We start from the raw sequence: 18,383 nt of genomic DNA on the forward strand, positions 1-18,383 counted from the left end.
CTGCCACTCTCCACCTGTCATACACAACACCGAGGTGTCAGCTTACGGTAAGGGTCGCCTCGCCTTGTCGTGGTAACTCCATTAGGGCGCGTGTGAAAAATTTCGCTGATCGGTAATGGCACGCGCGCTATTCACAGTTACTGCAATGGTGCATCTCGTAGATTAAGGCTGTAAAATGTGGGACCCCTGAATTGCAAAAAAACGCGGTGTTTTCGCTTCTTAGATTTGTCGCGTTAGGCGCCATGGAGCGGAAAATTGTGCCGTTTAATTTACGCTCATGGTAATCCTTATGTTACTGAACCAATAGCGTGGGAATCAAGTCACTTAAAGCTCTAGGCCACAACCTTTTTGATTACTGTTCTTTAGTTTGGATAGAAACTATGATGCTAAAGCTGACATAAGGGATTTACCATTGTTTAGTTTTTGGGTCCGTGGTAAGGCCACTATCAAACTGTTTAGGAACCGCACTAACCTGACAAGTTCCGTCAACGCAAACATCAAGACTTCCATCTCTGCATCTTGTTCCGTCCACCACCTTATCTGCTTGCTTGATGAAAAAGTTGTCTTCGTTTGGTTGACAATACAACGCACAAGGGTTTGATACCGAACCTGAGGACAAATAAACATATTTGCATCGGAGATGGTAATGGTCTAAGGCTGGGGGCAAATTGTCGTAATGGCCTGGGAAGATTATCGAACAAGACCAAATATTAATGTAGGAAATACAGGATGTGTTAACACCGTCGCTGTAGGCCCTGTAATTTGCCACGTCGACCTTGTACTTTATCGGCGAACAAATTGTGGGGAAGCGTATCTGGTGGTTGACCTTATTATGGACTTGAAAGCTGCATATTCTAAGGCAATTTTTGGACATGGGCGCTTGAAAGTAAAAATATTCGTCACATTTTAAACGGTGGACTATAGTAAGCCCAGTTTTTTTATATTGTGTGATGAAAAGAACCATGAAATATCTCAAATACATTCGTAGTCGCATATTCTCAACGTTTGAATACTGCGCGTGATGCTGGTGTTTCGGCCACAGCAGCTGTTACGTACATTTACCCATTTGCAACATTACGGTTTGAGTCAGAAAGTAGTTCGTTTAATTTAACTGCTATCATTTAACTGCTATATAATATCATGTCTTACCCTTACGGAAATTGTCGAGTTTTCATTGCAACGTTACAAAATTCAGACACCATTAACTCGTAGCCGATTTGAATGGCTGAATGCATGTCCAAAGGTGGGAAAGTTTGCAACGATTTACCCGTATCGCTCTTAGGTGTTTATTCTCACACCTGCTCAGCTTCACGGCACACGCAAAGCGGCACGATCAGGTGTGAAAACAAGCGTTCTTCCCACGCCCAGCAGTGGACTGCATCAACAATGGGCCAGACAATTAAGCGCCCAGCTCTTACATTATAGAATAAATGATTGTGGTTCCGGGTGGCGGATCGCGTAAGAGGATGGCGGAGAGAAGGGGCGCGTCCGTCTCATTTATAGGTGCGCTACAATAGGAGGCACGCGCGGTGTCGCGTTGCAAGGAGGGCCGGGGAGGTTTTGACGCGATTCAGGAATATGTGGTTGCGATCAATCCGTTTTCTATAACTGATTGTGTTCTTTTTTGAACATTCGGTTTTCTCTTGTTTTAACCACGTTTTAACAACTCTCCTTTTTGAGGTCTCCAATTAACGCCATAAGTACGATTTAAAATCTTTGGGCCGTTTTAGTCTTAAACTGGCTTCGAATGTAGTCCTACAAAAAACATATATTACCACCTACTTCCGGTATATGGCTTCCAAGTGTGCGTCCTCCCACCAAACGACTGGTTATTATAAGTGGCACATTGCTCTGATCTAAAATCAACTCCACCATCTGGACAGTCCTGCAAAAACGTACAGATTAATACGCAATAAAATTGTTTTTCCCCCAGGTCAATATTATCTTGTTCGATTAACGAGCATGCCACTTACAGTATCATCACCAACAATGCAAAAAATGTGTTTTGATCAATGGAATTGCGCAATTAAAATCTATGGTAACTTCTGGCATTGGTTAACTCAAATTTGGAAATCCTTGTATGTTTTCTTCCTGCACACATCGACGTTGTTGCACTACAGATAACCACAACAATGAGACAGGAGACCCTGAGGGCGCGTTTTCAACTCAACACTGACATAATGCCAGACACCGCAAAGTAAACACGGAGCTTAGTCAAAATCCCCGCGAAACCCAAACAAAGGGATCTCCAAGCCCCCGTCGACCTCCCAAATCCGACCGTAGGTCCGAAGTGGTATAATTGGGATGGATGAGGCTGTCCACTGGTCGGGGTAAATGCATTGTAACAAATGGGACTGGGGCGGTAGTATTTAATCACTAGCGTTGTGGGGTGAGGGGTTATCGTCCCAGAAGAGGCCAGACTGGGTAACATGAATCCCCTAAAATGGTAGAGGAAAGTGGAAACTGTCGGTTAAACTAATGGCATGGTTGACAGGTTGGATGGGAAAGTGTTCATAGTGCTGTGTGATGTAGGGATTATGAGGATGGTTTTGTATCCGTTGGGCGTAGGCTTTTTCCTTGTTGGTACCAACGAGAGTTATAGGACTTCGACGACGACTTATAATGAATTAATTAAATTGTCAAAAGAGGAAAAACAAAGCCAAGCTAGATATCAATCCTGAAGTATATACTTTGTGAGGATGGCATCATTATTTTTCTACATATCCACAGCAAAAGACTCAGTTTTCCTTGGTGTGGCCCTTTCCTTGCTTTTAACCCAAACTCGACTCTGTTGGTAAAGCCAGCTTCTACACAAAAGCGTCTATACACTGGTGCGTAATTGGACGACCTAAGCCTAGCGAGCGATTTTATTTCAATCCTAGATTTGCAATGACGGTCATCCAACACCACTCGGATAACTTTGAAGATTCGACTCCCACCTTTAACCCCGCCCGAGGTCAGACCTTATCGGAGCTTGCCATTAAACAAGGCCCTCTTCCACCGATAGACGATTCGTCTGTCGCCAAAAACCTCAGTCAGTCTGCCCAACTCTGACGCCACACAATAGGCGATTGTTACGTAAACAAACATACCGCAACTTTGTTCAGGTCACTGTCAAGTTGAAATACCTGGTGTGTGAAGTAATGTCAGAGTGTTAGAAGTGGAATGTCTGGCCGCGTGGACTAGATTTAACAGTGATTTGAAAAGGTTTCGGGTAGGATTTTATCGTTTTAACAAACCATCGTAACCGTTACAGACACTAAAATTGTTGAAACGCGACCTGTGATTCTATCGTATTGTAGCTTATTTAAATTGCGACGAAGAAAGCTATTGGATCGATAACATAAGAGAGATCTGGGTGTGGAAAACACAGTTGTTCTCCCTAACACAACTAGTATCATGCAGCTCTGTAGGGTTAAAATCTTGTACATCTGACGATTCTAAATTGACCTCGTAAATGTGTTACTGACAGAACGGCAAAACATTTTTAGCAACTTAAAGTTATTTCCAACACGCTTTTGTGTTAAACATTCTTGAGCAAAGCAGCACATCATGTCAGTCATTGCAACTTGCAGTGGCACGTAGTTGAACCCACACTATCCAATCCACTTTCACGTCCCGAACAGGCCATTGATAGCGGAAACATAAACATTCCTGGTCTGTAAGACCCTAATCGATCCACTTTACAAGACCACACAACGACAAATGTATTGAGCAACTCCATAAACACCCATGTGTGTGGTCTTTCTGGGTCGGAAGTACTATGAAATCGCCTAACGTTAAGGGTGGTCACTCTTCTAAAGCTGTGACCTGGATATAGGCACTTCAAATGTTGAAAACAACTTCGTGATATCAGAGAACTAAAGAAGCTGGCCGCTTCCAGCGGGTATTGGCGCTTTGTTTACGGTAGGACGGGAAACGGTGAGATATCCCCGGATTCCGCGCGTTTCAAGCCGGCCGGCATATCAAAGGATTTTTCCGGCGTCGGTTGCGCCTCGATGCACAGCTGAAGTTTTGTGGATGATATTTTGGCCGGATACATCCGGTCGAACCGAAAAACTTTTTCTCTTGCGGTTGTGTTACCAAAATCGTTTTAATAGATGCACACAGGCAAGCGCGAACATTACAAAAAATCATTCTGTATGGCATTTACTATTTTCAATTCAAAGGCTTCATAAGAACAAATAATGTAATTCAGCGATCAGACATAAATATTTTCAAACTCTAAAGTCGCGAATCACAGGCGTCGACTGTATGCTAAAGATAATGAAAATAGGGCCCTTCACAGAAGAAATACAGATGAAATACAAAGTCCCCCAAAGAAAAACGACTATTATATCACATAGACACGATCTCACCTGAATGTTACAGGAGCTGTACTTTTTCGTGGGTCCGATGCAGTCGGCTGTGCCGTCGATTCTGTAAAAAATGCATTTCGTAAAAATAAGCATACACATACGAACTAAAGTAGTTTGCAGTGAATTTCTGTCCTCGAACGGCCTGGCATGAAGTTCCAGGTGGCAAATCGATGTGTGGTTGGTATAAAACCAACTAGCCGCAAAAAAGTTTGGTCTTGTAGTTTGTTGCAAACAAGCCCAACTCCAGACAGAATCTCATGTATTATTCAGTGCATTTCGACATTTGTCTGTTCAATTTCGTAACCAATGACAGTGCTGCGAATGCACCAAATTAACAACATCTGCAATGCCTATACTGTATAATCTTTAAAACCAAGACACTATCAAACCAAACAAACAGTTACGCACATTACATTAAACACCAGGGCCATAGTAAAAACTAATGTCAAATCCGCAAAAACATGTCGTTGCCTAATTTAACATTTGAGACAACATGTATGATTAACAGTTGCGGATATTGCCCACGGTTACTGGACCGAAACGCTGTTATTGTGACGTAAGATATGCCCGTTGATGACAACAATTGTCGAGCGGTTGTTCCAGAATACAAGGAAACTTTTGTGACAACAAACCACAATTCCTGAGAATATGTAGGTCCATGGTAATTTGGACTGAGGTTTACAGAATTGCTGCGCTCGGTGACAACCCACAGTGTGACTGCAAAGACTTTTCTGCAAGAGTTTTGCCGACAAGGCAAGTACTAGATTTTTGACTTTGTTTTGCTGAAAATTACATTTAATATACCACGACAGAAAACCAAATACTTCCGTATTGACGAGATACATTGACAAAATATCAAATGTTATAACTTGTTTGCAAAGTTGGTTAAAGTGCTGGGTCAGGTTAACAGATTGCTCAGCATCCTAAAATATTTGTTTGTTCATCGTACCATTGGTGATGTGGAAAATTTCGGAAACTCGAAAACACACATCTTATCATGCAGAAATAAGATAGGGTCTGCACCTGTAGGTATTTACCTGAAAATAAACCCTATAAGGCAAAACGCAGGAGACAATACCGTGAGACGGGAGTAGCAATAAAACGCCGTGTCCGGGGATTTGCGGTTGCTCTCATGGGATCTGAGTCAGTTTTTTTTGTCGCATTTGGCGACCGATGTTATAATATTTTTTGCACAAATAGCGAATGATTTGGCAAGATTGTAATAAACAAGTTGCTTGAGTGGCTTGTATTCACGTACGTCCGAACTGTCGTAACCCCAACCGAGGCTTGCTACAACCAGTGTTGGGGTCACCAAAGGTCATCACTTGGCCTGTTTGTTACGTGAGTGCTCTTCCGCATTGTGAGCCAATCAAGTGTAACCGCACGCGGAAGCGAGAGGCATTTCTTCCCACGGCCAATTGAAAACGACACAGATGCGAAAACAGCTTCGAGTGTTAAATGCGTGTGGTGCGATGTTTGTGGCTTCCACATGTAAAGTTGTGCGGTCCAGCACCTGGGCTCGACGACACAGAAATTGCCAGTTGAAAAGAGTCCGCCTCTTGCGGGTTTTTACGACCCCATAACTCCAGCCATATGAAACGAGGTTTGGTAATGGTTTTGGGCTGCTTTGGTCATAAAAATGAACTTGCGTAGAATCTTATTGGACTTGATACAAGCTGTACTGTTACCAGGAAAAGATTAATGTATAAGTAGCTAATAAAATCTCTTTTTTATTGAGCTAGATTACTAAGCTAGTTATTTTCCATCAAAATACCACTCTTTGAAAGATCGATTTTATGCGAAAACTACATTTGAAGTAATCTATAGCATTTTTCCAGCAACTCTCACGGTTTGTGAGAAACTCAATCACCAAACGAGGTGTTGATGTGGATTTAAACGCTTCACTTTTCCCTTTAATCCCTTACTTTTATCGGCTCTCAGCGCGGGAAGCTGTCATTCATATAGGCTATTACATCAATCGACTATGTCAACTTGTCCGTTTGAAAACTTTCAATTGCGAACGACGGGCCGAGCCCAGTTTACTACGAGCAAGCACTTAGCTTATGGGGGCAGTGAACGATAAACTGAAGTTAATGTGTTCCCGGTTTCCTAGCTCCGTACAGAATGTATCTCGAAACCCTACAACTAAAACCGGATATTAGGCTAAAATCTTAGACTGTGTCTATGTCTACTTCGGTATTTTGAACTATTTATTTGCGTTTTCTTGACACAAAAGTTTGTGATTCACCGTTGGACCTCCATGTCTGAATCATATCGATTACAACAGCCTAAAAAGGTGTATGTTTTGTGTTCTAATTACGATGCGTCATTTTTTATTTGTCATAAGTTCTGTCTAGTTGGTCGGTTTACTTTTCATCTATCTTTGTTTTAAAGCGCGATTTAAAATTTAACATTTTCAAGCAAAACACGTTCCAACCAGTGGTGGGATTTAATTTTTTTGTCAGCCGGTTCTATCACAAATGCCATATTTTTCAGCCGGTTCAGTTACAAAAAGTCCATTGACAGTAACCAGTAATGCTAACCGGTTCGCTGATCGCATAAAATTCATGAGACGGTTCTACAGAACCGGTGCGAACCGGCTGAATCCCACCACTGGTTCCAACTATAAAACGTGCTTGACCTTTGAAACTGATTGTTTTTGAATGCAGCATATTCTAAATATATCACGTCCGTTTACTCGCAATTTTCGTTTTAACTAACATAACTTTAATTTTTGAAATCTTCAATTAGGGTCGTTGCAGCGTGTGCTAATGTGTTGCAGCTATTGCCCAACTTTAAATGTCAGTACATGTGTCGCGTGGGTAAGAAAGCATGACCGTGGCGGGCTGGGTCTGTTTCCTGGTATCTGGTTTGTTGAGATCACTTCGCTGCTTGTTTGTGAGCTACTGTATGGCCAAGCAAGAATCGTGATGCTTAGGGGCGTGTCATTTGGAGTGTTGTTCCTCGCGGGGGCAGTTGCAAACGGAAATGTACACATGCGGCTATACGCGAGGGTAACTAAAATAGATCAGGGGCATAAATTGATGCTATATTTGAAATTAGACGCGGTTATTGTTCGAGTATTTGGTAAACAGTACTGCGAAAAGGTTATGGAAAGAACGTAGTAGCTTAATTTTAGGGCGTGTTTGCAACTTTAGCCGTAACGATATCTTTCGTTTTCGGTGTAACACAATCGCAATGTTTTGAAACTTCAGCTCAAACGAAAGTACAATGAGTTTTGCGCTATTTTAGGGCTGTTTGGGATTGCAGACCTCATGTAGCGAAAAACAGGAAGGTTTGGTCGAAAAAAGAGTGTTTCTCACCAAACTTTTCAGTTGTGTGTTAAAATAGAATTCAAAAGGTACAATTAACCTTTCGCCATAACATCATCTTTGTCGAAGGTGTTGTGATTAGGCATAGGGGAAACAAGTTGCCGTTAACTATTGCGTTCTCAAACATGTTACATAAGGGAAGCGTAAAAACGAAAGTCCAAATCGCATTTCTTGTTACGCCACGGAAAGGCAAACATTACGCGTGGGTCCCTCTCCGCAAATCACCTGCATTTACTTTCGACAAGCAATGCCTACATAGCGCGTCACAACGCCACTAACCCGCTATTTGTGGGCAAACAAAGGACTTCGGGGTCTTGCTGACGGAACACTGAAGCAAGTTTAGATCGAGTCAATCATTAAACCAGTATACAACAGCGAAATGAAAACACAATCAGTTCACGCGGATAGATTTATGTTCTCGTCAGCAACGGCAGCTTGACGGGTTCGGGTGTCTTGCAGGATGGATGGGGTCTTAATGTGTCGGCTAAATAACGCGCGTCTTTGTTAAGCATGTTTCGCGCGCAAATATATCGTTTTTCTGCCGTGCTGTTGCAGGCGCCAACGCGCCCATAAAATTTCCACAAGTTACGAAAATTCTCACGGCCATAAGGTTTTTCAATTTTACGATTTGCTTTGTTGTTAAAAGCAGTACTTATATTAAAATCGGGTAAACACTTTTATTAAACAAAGCAATTCACACAACATAACAACCGGGTTATTGCTTATTATACACCGCAATGTGATGTTGCACAAACTATCAAAATAACAGTGTTGAGTAGAATTTTGTCAAGAGTATTTATGTAATCAAAGAAAGAGCAAAAACACCTGCGATCTAAATTCACGTGAACATCATCCATTTAACGTAAAACTAATAGCTTAAACTATTTTTTTTATTACCAATAATGTTTTCATACATCCAAACAAGCACTTTGCTGTAAATGCTTGGACCAAAAGAGGTTACCAAGATGGGTAATTTGGCTTACGATCGTTGAAGGTTCAATTTCTTTCGGCTAAATTACCAGGCAAAAATCAATTCCAATGCTGAATTTTTGTATTTCGCGTTACATCGAGTCTATAATTTACGTTCGGAGTCGATTACTGCCCTCAACGAGCTTTATCGGAACGTCGAGGGCTTCTATAAATAATCAACCGGCGTACCCGGCCCCTTAAAATAACATACCGGCTCGCGAGTACTAGATTGTGACGTCATCAATGTTTCTTAGGCTGCGCAATACAGCGTAACCACAACTGCGTTCGCTGGTTTTCAAATTGATGGATGCACAGTACGTTTGACTTTACCAATCAAAAACTGTCAAGCGATACTAAGGGCAAAAACTTTGTCCCTAGTTTGCACCTACTACGAAAAGTACAAAATAACACTCATTGTCGTTGGTACAAACTAGGGACAAAGTTTTTTTTACCTGAAACGAAATGTTCGAAACTTACGATGTAATTCGCGAAACGAATCTTGTGACTTTGCCGATAGTTAAACATTTTATTTGCTTCCGAGGCTGCTGGAGTTCTACGCGTTAAACCATCTGTTTTTCATATGAAAACCCAAGTTATAGAAGTTCTAAAATTAGTGGATTGCTGTAACAACAATGTGGTCGGAAAATTGACCTTACCTTGTGGTTTGACACTCTCTCGCCATGTAGGTGATTCCCCCTCCACAGGTACGTGAACATGGGTGCCACTCACCCCACAGGCCCCAGCCCTCATTAAAATTCTCTTGGAAGCGGGTTTCGTCGTGCTGAAGCGTCTGAAACAGGAATTGCAAATTGAAAAAGCCTTTCGGGCGAAGGACTAGATAAGTAGTTACTACAGGAATGCGTGCACGTTGCTGTAAATATGCCTTCGAAATACGTTACTTGTATAGTCTGTGCTGCTTAACCGGCAGAGACGATACGTATACTGCCGATGTTCTTGCAAAAGTTGCATTTGAACAAACTTTGCTGACCAGGCCGGTACTGGACACTGTTTTTGGTTCGAAAAGGTCAAGGGTCATTTGATGAGTAAGTGGGATTAATCTCGCTTCGCGGTAGGTAAGAGTGGGATCACAATTGTCACAAAGGCAACACTGGCAATTAATTTATCAAATGGGTTGTGTTATGCAAGATCTGTAGGCAGAATAAACGTGTTCCTCTACAAATTCTCCATGTACATTCATAGGTACAAAAAATGTTTCTTACTTGGCCGCAACCAAAGTATCTCACCACACCTTTACTGCAAACCTAACCTTATTACCAGCAAACAGTGTTGGGTGACTTGGGGCTCTCAGACCCCATCGTACGTGACGCAAGTAGTGGGTTCGGTTTTCGAGACATAGCACATCTTGTTCGAGTCTCAGTTGTATCAGATAAGCCGTGGTGACGTATTTCGTGGAAGAGCAATCAGGAATTTCACCCAATTCCTGGTTGTGCAAATTTGCAGGCGAATGTGCACAAAGAGTCTTTACGTGCTGCGTGCGCTTTGAGTGATTGGGGCCACTGTGTATGCTAAACAGATTGCTGTTTGCTTTAAAACACAATCGAATAGATAACTGTGTGATATGGTGGTTCAATTGAGACGATATGGCATTTCGGAACTTTTACACTAGTTGTTAAAATACATATTACAGTTTGATATGGCAAAATATGAAACATACAATATTTATGCACGTTTGAAAAGTCCACCCTTGTCCTTGTGTAAAATGTATTTGTGTGCAAGCTGTAACAGTATTACAGTACCTCATAACAATTAAAAAAAACAGTAACTGAATATTTTGAGCCAACTTTGCCGAAAAAGTTGACCACGGTCGTTGTTGCACAGTGAGGATTTAGGACAAAACGCCTGCCTGACCCTAAAAACTGACCCCGACCTTTTGAGGGTCAAGTTAACTTTTGAGGCTATTGGTTACTCTATTACGCCGAAAACATTTGATCTTTCAGGGTCACATCATCTTTCAAACACATTCAAGATGATTTATCGCTTTGCTTGACGTTCAAATTCTTGCATAATCCCCGGTGTTGCTAGCCACTTATAGCGCTTTTCATTATCTACAAAAAGCATTTTCATTACCCGTTGAAACACAACTTGGCAAACAGAAAAAAAATCATAAATATCCGGTCATTTTGCACGAGGAAATTCTATAACTTTTTTGCACTATTGTAATCGGGTTAAGTGGATTCGAAATCTTCGTGTAGATAAAATTCCGTTTACAGAAAACATATTTCTGATTCATCTTCTGGATAAGGAGAATTGTTCATGTTTTATTCAGATATTCACAGATTACCGATGGAAACTGCTTAATTACGCAGTGACGGATTTTTCCAAAGCTGCTATGAGATTCTTACAAATATTGTACGAAAACACGTAATTATTAAGCAAACAAATGCGAGAGTTTCCACTACCAAAAACAAGGCGTCACAGATTAGCGCGCCAACAAACATTCAATGACCCTAAGTAACCCCTTCCCTCAGGGACATGAATATAAAAGTACAATTTCCCATGAGGCAAGTCCAATTTGAATTGTAAAACCGTGCATATTTGTGCTTTTTAAAATATACCAAGTTTAAACAGTGTGTGGGTAAACAAACAATGTAATGATTTTGTTTTCACACCAACTCTGGCCAAAAAATGGCCAAAATTTAGGATATACAACTTTTTGGCTCCGAGAAATATTGTAACTTCTATAACCTAACGATATGCCTGATGATTTATGTATAATCACTCAAATGGCCTTGACAAGGCACAAGGGAATAGAAATTTAGTGGACAAAGCATTTCTCGTCAACATGCAGAAGCGCAGATCGCGACCTGTAGTGCACCCGCTCACGTGACAAACTCGCATTCGCAATTATCCCACAGAGAAGACACTTGACTGAATAATAACGTCATAAACCATAAATAGCCTTGGGACGACAAATAATACGGTGGAGAAATTGCTTCGGAAAACATTCGTAAATAAATTTGTGTTAGGCCTTTGTTGGAATGAAGGTGTTATTTCGACTGTGTTTATCCACCATTGTATAAAACAACATAAATAATTATTTCCAATCGTTCCTGTTAACTCCAAAAAACATAGTTCCTTTTCCTCAGTATGTTTATGTCTGATTAAACTCGTGGTGCAACCTACAGACGTACGACCGCATGTTTACTGGCGTATATGTTAGCACGCACAGTTATGTTAAAATATGAACATACATAGACGACAGCATTGGGTGGTTGAAACTTCTAAAACTGGTCTGAAAGGACATTTATAAGCAGTCAAGGAATAATGCTGGCCTAGTAGTCATATATCAGACTTTTAGCACGGTGATTGCGGACAAAATATGCAAATAAACATACAAACACCGCGTAACAATATAAATGGTGACGTCCGTTTGGAAGACAATTAGCGAAACGAAACAATACGCAAAGGCATTAACATCGGTTAAGTTTTAAGACTCAAATAGTTTCTGCCAACAAAGCATAATTGCATATACCTTTTTAGTATTTTTTTACTTTTTCTTTGAAGCAAAAATGAAAAAGTGCTCAACGGCGGTGTTATTTAGGTCTCAACTCCTATAATTCTAACTTGCGTCCAAACAAAACCTCAAAAATCCAGGTGATAAACAGGATTTTCGGGGAAAACTACCGCTGATGCAAAACCGCGTAATCCGTCCCGCCCAAAACTTGCAGTCTACAGCAAATTGTGGTAATCGTGGCTTGCACTTGTGGTAATTGGTGGTTGCCACCACAAGCACTACTCTTGGGAGAGATTAAACACTTCACCAAAATGACGTCATAATCCTCTGTGGCGTGAGGGCAATGAAGTGTAACCGATAGCAAAATCGATGAGGCTCGAGCTCGTAAAGTGGGGGTTGTATGAAACAGAGATGAAAAGGGTCATGGGGTAAATCGTCGTGACCCCGTTTAGCAGAAAGGGGTTATTTTTTATGCTTAGTGCAGCACGCCCCAGAACACGAAACCTACAATCATGAGGTGAACTTTTAATACCTTGCCATACAAGCACAGGTATTGTTATGATGTGAAAAATTGTTGTAAAAATGCTTACGAAATCGCAAACCAACAAAACAGTTAGCATGTTGTAGTTACGAAAAGTATCTGATAAAAGACCACTAGTACAAGTAAAAGACAGTTTATAGTGTCTAAATTTTAAGGAAAGTGTTTTATGATAAATATAAGCCGATGTCATAAACTGCGTGGTTCAATGATTTCCTATCTATTATTGCCTTTTGCACATTTCGGCGATGACCCAATTTAAAATCATCACCTTAAACCAAAAGCCATTGTGACGTCACACTTGACTTAACATGTGAGAGTTTGAAGCAAAAAAACGACTTTCTTGCTGATAAAATCAAATGAGTCATTCTCAGCAAATAGAAATCGCGACGCGACCATTTCCGCGGGAGACGCGACAAACGCGTGCGACATTACTCGTCTGTGATTGGTCAACCACAATCAGATGATGAATAATGAACTTCACGACATATGAAACATCGTAATTACTTCACTTATATCCGGATGATGGCAAACCATTTTGTTGGACAAAATATCCCTTTGTCGCCCAGAGGGCGCTAAGCGACACAACCTGGCGGCTAGAACCGTTGCTTAGCAACCGGCGGAAACCGCTCGCTGGGAAATACCGCCATTGTTTGCACGTAATCGCGGTATTGTGTCAACTGGGGGTGCAAATGACCCCCCCCCCTGAAAGGTGTCGGGCGCTCGGGTGGTGTTTGCTTAGCATAGGCATTGAGTAAACATTGTTTATTAACAATGAAAGCCATGTATGCTTGTAAATGGCGTTGTTGACATCGTAAAACATAAGTTCTCAATCTTCCTGTGTGGTAAACTCCTCGAGGAGACTTCTTGCTTCAAATTCTATTATTAAACAACAGCCGGGGCAGCACATACCCGCACTGGCACGCAACAAGACTCGAGCAATTTGCGCTTTCAAGCACGTATCATACACATAAAGGCTAATTTATCTCCCAGAATAGCGGCGACATTTTAAGATGTCGAACTGAACAAATTACCAACAGATGTTATGACATGTAATTGTGAGTACTAGGCTGGAGGTCGAGTGTTTAATTCGTCCCCCGTACGAGGATTCAAGCTGCGCAATCCCCTCAGCGGGGCGGCCTGGCCCAAACGGGACAAGCGAAAGCCTGTAATTACAATATTGAGACGATATTTTGGACGTTTGAAGAGGATCCTACAAGAAACACCCGCACGTGGTATTAAGTGTAGCTTTGGCGGATTTGTCGACCATAAGAACGACACTAAAAGAGTTGGGTGGTTCAAAATGACCAGTTGAGGATTTGTAGCATAGTTTATTGTGTTTATCGTATTTCTGGATTAATTATCAAACAACCAAAATATGGAATATTTGCCCATAAAGTGTGAACTGCAGTGAACAGATAATATTTGTAATTATTTATGTTTTTGTTTTGTTGGTTTAAGGTGACTGCATAACAGCAAATGCCTGGCGGTTGTCGCATTTGAATATGATCTACAACTCTCAAAGATAGTTCCATTTACGTCAAAAAGACATCTAAAACAACAACAACCACCTCAGTGAACTTGAGCGTGAGTCACTTATCTTCGCAAAGTACTTGTAATCCCCGAGCCGATGGATTTATGTATGTCGTGTGGTTAGCTGACATCAGCTCTAAACCACAAATAACAATCACAGCATGCAGTGGGATTCCACCATCGCCTGTTCCTCCCGTCTGCATCAGCGGTGCCACAAATGACCACATACTCCCACAAGTGGCACGCTCGCGGTTTTCTTTGTGTTGCTGCCCCTTTCTTTTGTTAGGACCTGTTTCGAACGTGTTTATTTACTTTATTTAACAATTTTTTTGAAAGCTTGACGAGCGTAAAAGTTTATTACAATTTATGAATTGCCGTATTTTATTACGCACGCACATTACGAAAATCCCCACTGAAAATAGTTGTGCTATACATGAGTTCTGAGTTTACATACTGTCAACGTGGCTACGCGTTGCAAAATTATACTTCATTTTTTTGGGAATACCACAAATCACCAAATTGCACGGCAATGTTTGAAGGACAACTACACATTAAAATGAAAACCGCAAATAAAGCGGAGGCAGTTATTTCCTTTTTATGTCAAGACATCAAACCAGAAGGACATTGAGGTACAAGGCAGTACCGGGGTATGTTTCCAATCAACCATAAATTACACATTGAAGTGTTAAATTGAGTCTTCAACCCACTTTAAACCTATGTCAATTGACCCAAACCACACATTGATAATTTTATTAAGTTGTTCGCGTTGATTGCCTACCGGCGTGCAAATAACAACAGGGTTAGACTTTCAGACCACTATAACTGTAGTGTGGTTGGCTGTAGCACTGTGGTATTATTGCAAACCAGAGGTGCCACTCACAAGTGTTGTTTTTTGACTTGATATGATTGCCAAGATGTGGTCGTTGGTGGCACGCAGCGCACGTCAAGAACAAGTGGCACGGTCAAGAACATGATTTGTTCCAATTCGGCACTAGCGTATCCAGAGTTGCAAGTCGGGCCGGGCTTTTCGGGCCGGGTTCGGGTTCGGGCCGGGTTCGGGCCGGGTTCGGGCTTAGGTATTTGTCAGAAAACGGGCTCAAAACGGGCCTTACTTTAAGTTCCGTTGCCGCCACTTTTTAGTAACAATTCTCTGGCTTTGACCTAATGCCCACCCTACTCTAAAACGTATTGTTTACCTCATTGTCTACTATTGTTCATTGTGTTTGTTGTCTTTATCTTTTTTCTTTCTCATCCTTTGTTGCAAGGCTTTCGTGGATAGGCCTGTCAATCAAAATTTCGGGCCTAAACGGGCTTCTCAAAAACGTTTCGGGTTCGGGCCGGGCTTCGGGCTTATACTTTCGGGTTCGGGCCGGGTTCGGGCTCAGATTTCGGGCCCGCTTGCAACTCTGAGCGTATCAGTGACCGCAAGGACCAAAAGGTTTTAGTCACGCCATATGTGGTTCAATTAACAACAGGCAAGTGATTGTGCAATGATTGTATATTTCGAAGTTTATTTCGCAGTTTATTACCACTTTATGTGGTCGTTGAAATATCAGTATAAATGTCATAACCTGTCTGAAACCTTTTATTCATTGCTTCAAATGTGTAGCCTACACTGTTCAAGTACCAATCGCAACAAAAGAAATGTGAAGTCTGTTTTTTGGAAGGTTCGCAGTACGTACAGCACACATCGACCGTAAATTTGCACATTAATACGCCCAACAACACACCTAAGGCAAAGGCGCCACTGTAAACATTACACTGACGGAAACTCACAACGCCGGCGGTATCGTCACGGGGAAAGCCCCCTGCTGATTTCCTGGCGATTATAATTCGATAGGGCTAAATAGCTTCGCTTGCTCGGTAAGTAGGCCAGATAAACATATAAGCTTAAAAACATGCTGTGTCAATCTGAAAAGTGTATGTGTATTGGCTGCAAGCCCACAAACTTTGTGCTTCCCCGATAAGAACACTAATGGCCTTATCTCTAAAGTACCCGCCCCTGTGTAACATATGTTTTGAAAAGTAAATTAGGTTTCTCATAGGCGAATACACTTTACATTAAAACGGATGTGTGTACCAAGCTTATCTGGGCCTATATTGTCGACCTATTTAAAATTATATTTCAATTAAATCTGCCAGTTTTTTGAAGTTGCGCAACAATGCATGTTTTAAAATACATTTCCCAACACACATTTCACAGTCGTATGGCTAATATCTGAGCATAGCCGTTCAATGCAATTGTGCAAGATGCCAAGACAAAATAAAAAAGCATAGACTTACCAAAACCGAAAGCCCCGAACAGGCTGCAAGCATCGAAAGGAGACCAAGAGTCAGTAAACTTTTTTGCCGCGAAGTGATGTTCATTTTCCGGCGCCGTGTTACTATATTCCACGACAAACTGAATCTTTTGTATTTTCGAGTGGAGACGGTGTCGACAAAGAGCAAAGTTGAAAATCTTACGACCGCAGCGGTAAATAAGATGCCATGCGGACCGCAAGAATCAAGATAAAAACTCGCAGCTGATCGGCGCACAGATTCTCGCGCAATGCAGTGTATTACTCTGTGTCAGAGAAACACCTTATTTGAACGTGTACACCTGCATTTGAAGAACACGGCACTCGATTAATGCTGTTAGCCGGTGCACTGAGCGCCTTTGCTGCAACGCCTGACACGTCTAATCAATTCAGACAAGTTTAGCGTGAGCACGAACTCACGAGGTCTGCCAATCGTTTGTGACCAAACAAAGGACGACGTCGCCACAGCTCCTTTTTTCTTCGCCTCTTCATCGACTTGCGTCTATTCATGCGCGGCGCGGCGTTTCCACCGTGAATCGGCTAAAGCTCCTGTGTTTTATGTCTTTTTTTGCTTTTAATACAAACCCCCTTTTCCAGTGATGGCCCGAAATGCACCTTTGTAATGAAAGTATGAAGTTTGTAATAACGGAACATGCCAAAATATACTTTCGGCGACTATAATATCTACGTTGAGCGGCGTAACGTACTTAGTTTAGGGATGTACTGAATGTCAGTTTACATTTATAATTGGTAAACTTGAAAAAACAAAAACAAAAAAATCAAACAAAAACACACCGATGCTTACAACTTAATTGATATTTTTCGTATATTGGTATTGGTAAAGTGTATCTACTGCACCCTATGGCCTAAAGGTGAAAAAAAATAAGTTTAAGTATTGCGTTACTTTTGAACAGAAACATTTTGACTTTTGTAAATGTATAAAGAACATGAAATTAATTGTCAACGCGATACCAGACCACAACAAAAACATTTCTTCACATTGAAACGCGCATCTTAGCATAGCCTACATTGCTCACTTGCGCCATTGGTGGAATGAAATATATGTTTACACTTGAGGTATTTCGCCTGTCGATTGCTGATGTGTTAACTGTACCTTACTCCTATCCAATATTGCCGACCGCGCACTAAAACTCGCAGAACGTATGTTGATTTACGACCACCATCACCTTTTACCCGCAATCACGTCTGTATTTGTAAACACTTTTGCCGAGACGACATGACCGAACCTCACTCGGGTCTAATTGCTTTGTTTGCCGTCTCTCAGCTCGCGCGTTTGCGGTCCTAATTGTTGCCCGGTGAATAAACATTTTGAAGCCTTCTATATATTTGTGCTAGGTGCTTTGCAAGGAAATTTGTGATTCACACTCCCAATAGCGACATTTCCGTATAACTTGGACTCCCTGTAGTATTTATTTCCGGATATACCAAAGAAGGTAGTCGTCAGAATGTTGCAAATATCGATCACAAAACAACTAAATATAGGTCATTTAAAAGTCATCAAGTGAAAATTGAATTACGTCGCGATAACATGACATTGCATTTTTCCCACTCCGCGAGAACCTAATTTTTCACCAAGTTTTAAAAACTAACTAGACATTACCTTACCTATATTTTATCAGAGCCCAACGCCATGACTACGTTTAGTTTCCTATCTTCTTCCTTGTATCTTGGTCGTAGTTTGTTTCCATAATCTTGTCTTCTCCTTGTACAACAATATTTCGTTGATTATGAACATGTGTTTCGGATCTCTTCAAACATCACCACAACAATTCTTTTTCAAGGTGACATATCCTTGGTTGTACATTTATTGCGTTTCTAACTGGTTTCCTGTGAGTTTCTGTGTAACTTTAATCTGTGTGA

The 18,383-nt window shown here is 41.4% G+C and overlaps 1 protein-coding gene across 2 annotated transcripts in view; it reads right to left on the minus strand.

Moving 5' to 3' along the window:
- LOC145212576 (papilin-like) overlaps positions 1-17,662 on the minus strand; it is a 31,171-nt gene extending 13,509 nt beyond the window's left edge. Inside the window, exons 1-6 of one of the 2 annotated variants that reach the window (XM_080080748.1) lie at positions 17,540-17,662; positions 16,489-17,117; positions 9,316-9,449; positions 4,359-4,419; positions 1,783-1,885; positions 473-609 (exon numbers count right to left, since the gene is read on the minus strand). In XM_080080748.1, the coding sequence (XP_079936874.1) occupies positions 473-609; positions 1,783-1,885; positions 4,359-4,419; positions 9,316-9,449; positions 16,489-16,572 (519 nt within the window). In that variant the 5' untranslated portion in view covers positions 16,573-17,117; positions 17,540-17,662. The remainder of the gene's footprint in view (positions 1-472; positions 610-1,782; positions 1,886-4,358; positions 4,420-9,315; positions 9,450-16,488; positions 17,118-17,539) is intronic. The other variant, XM_080080756.1, reaches the window with a different exon arrangement.
- Between the last annotated feature and the right edge of the window lie 721 nt (positions 17,663-18,383).

Source organism: Phallusia mammillata, chromosome 1 (assembly GCF_965637545.1).
Source record: "Phallusia mammillata chromosome 1, kaPhaMamm4.hap1.1, whole genome shotgun sequence".
In the NCBI taxonomy this organism is placed as follows: Eukaryota; Metazoa; Chordata; class Ascidiacea; order Phlebobranchia; family Ascidiidae; genus Phallusia; species Phallusia mammillata.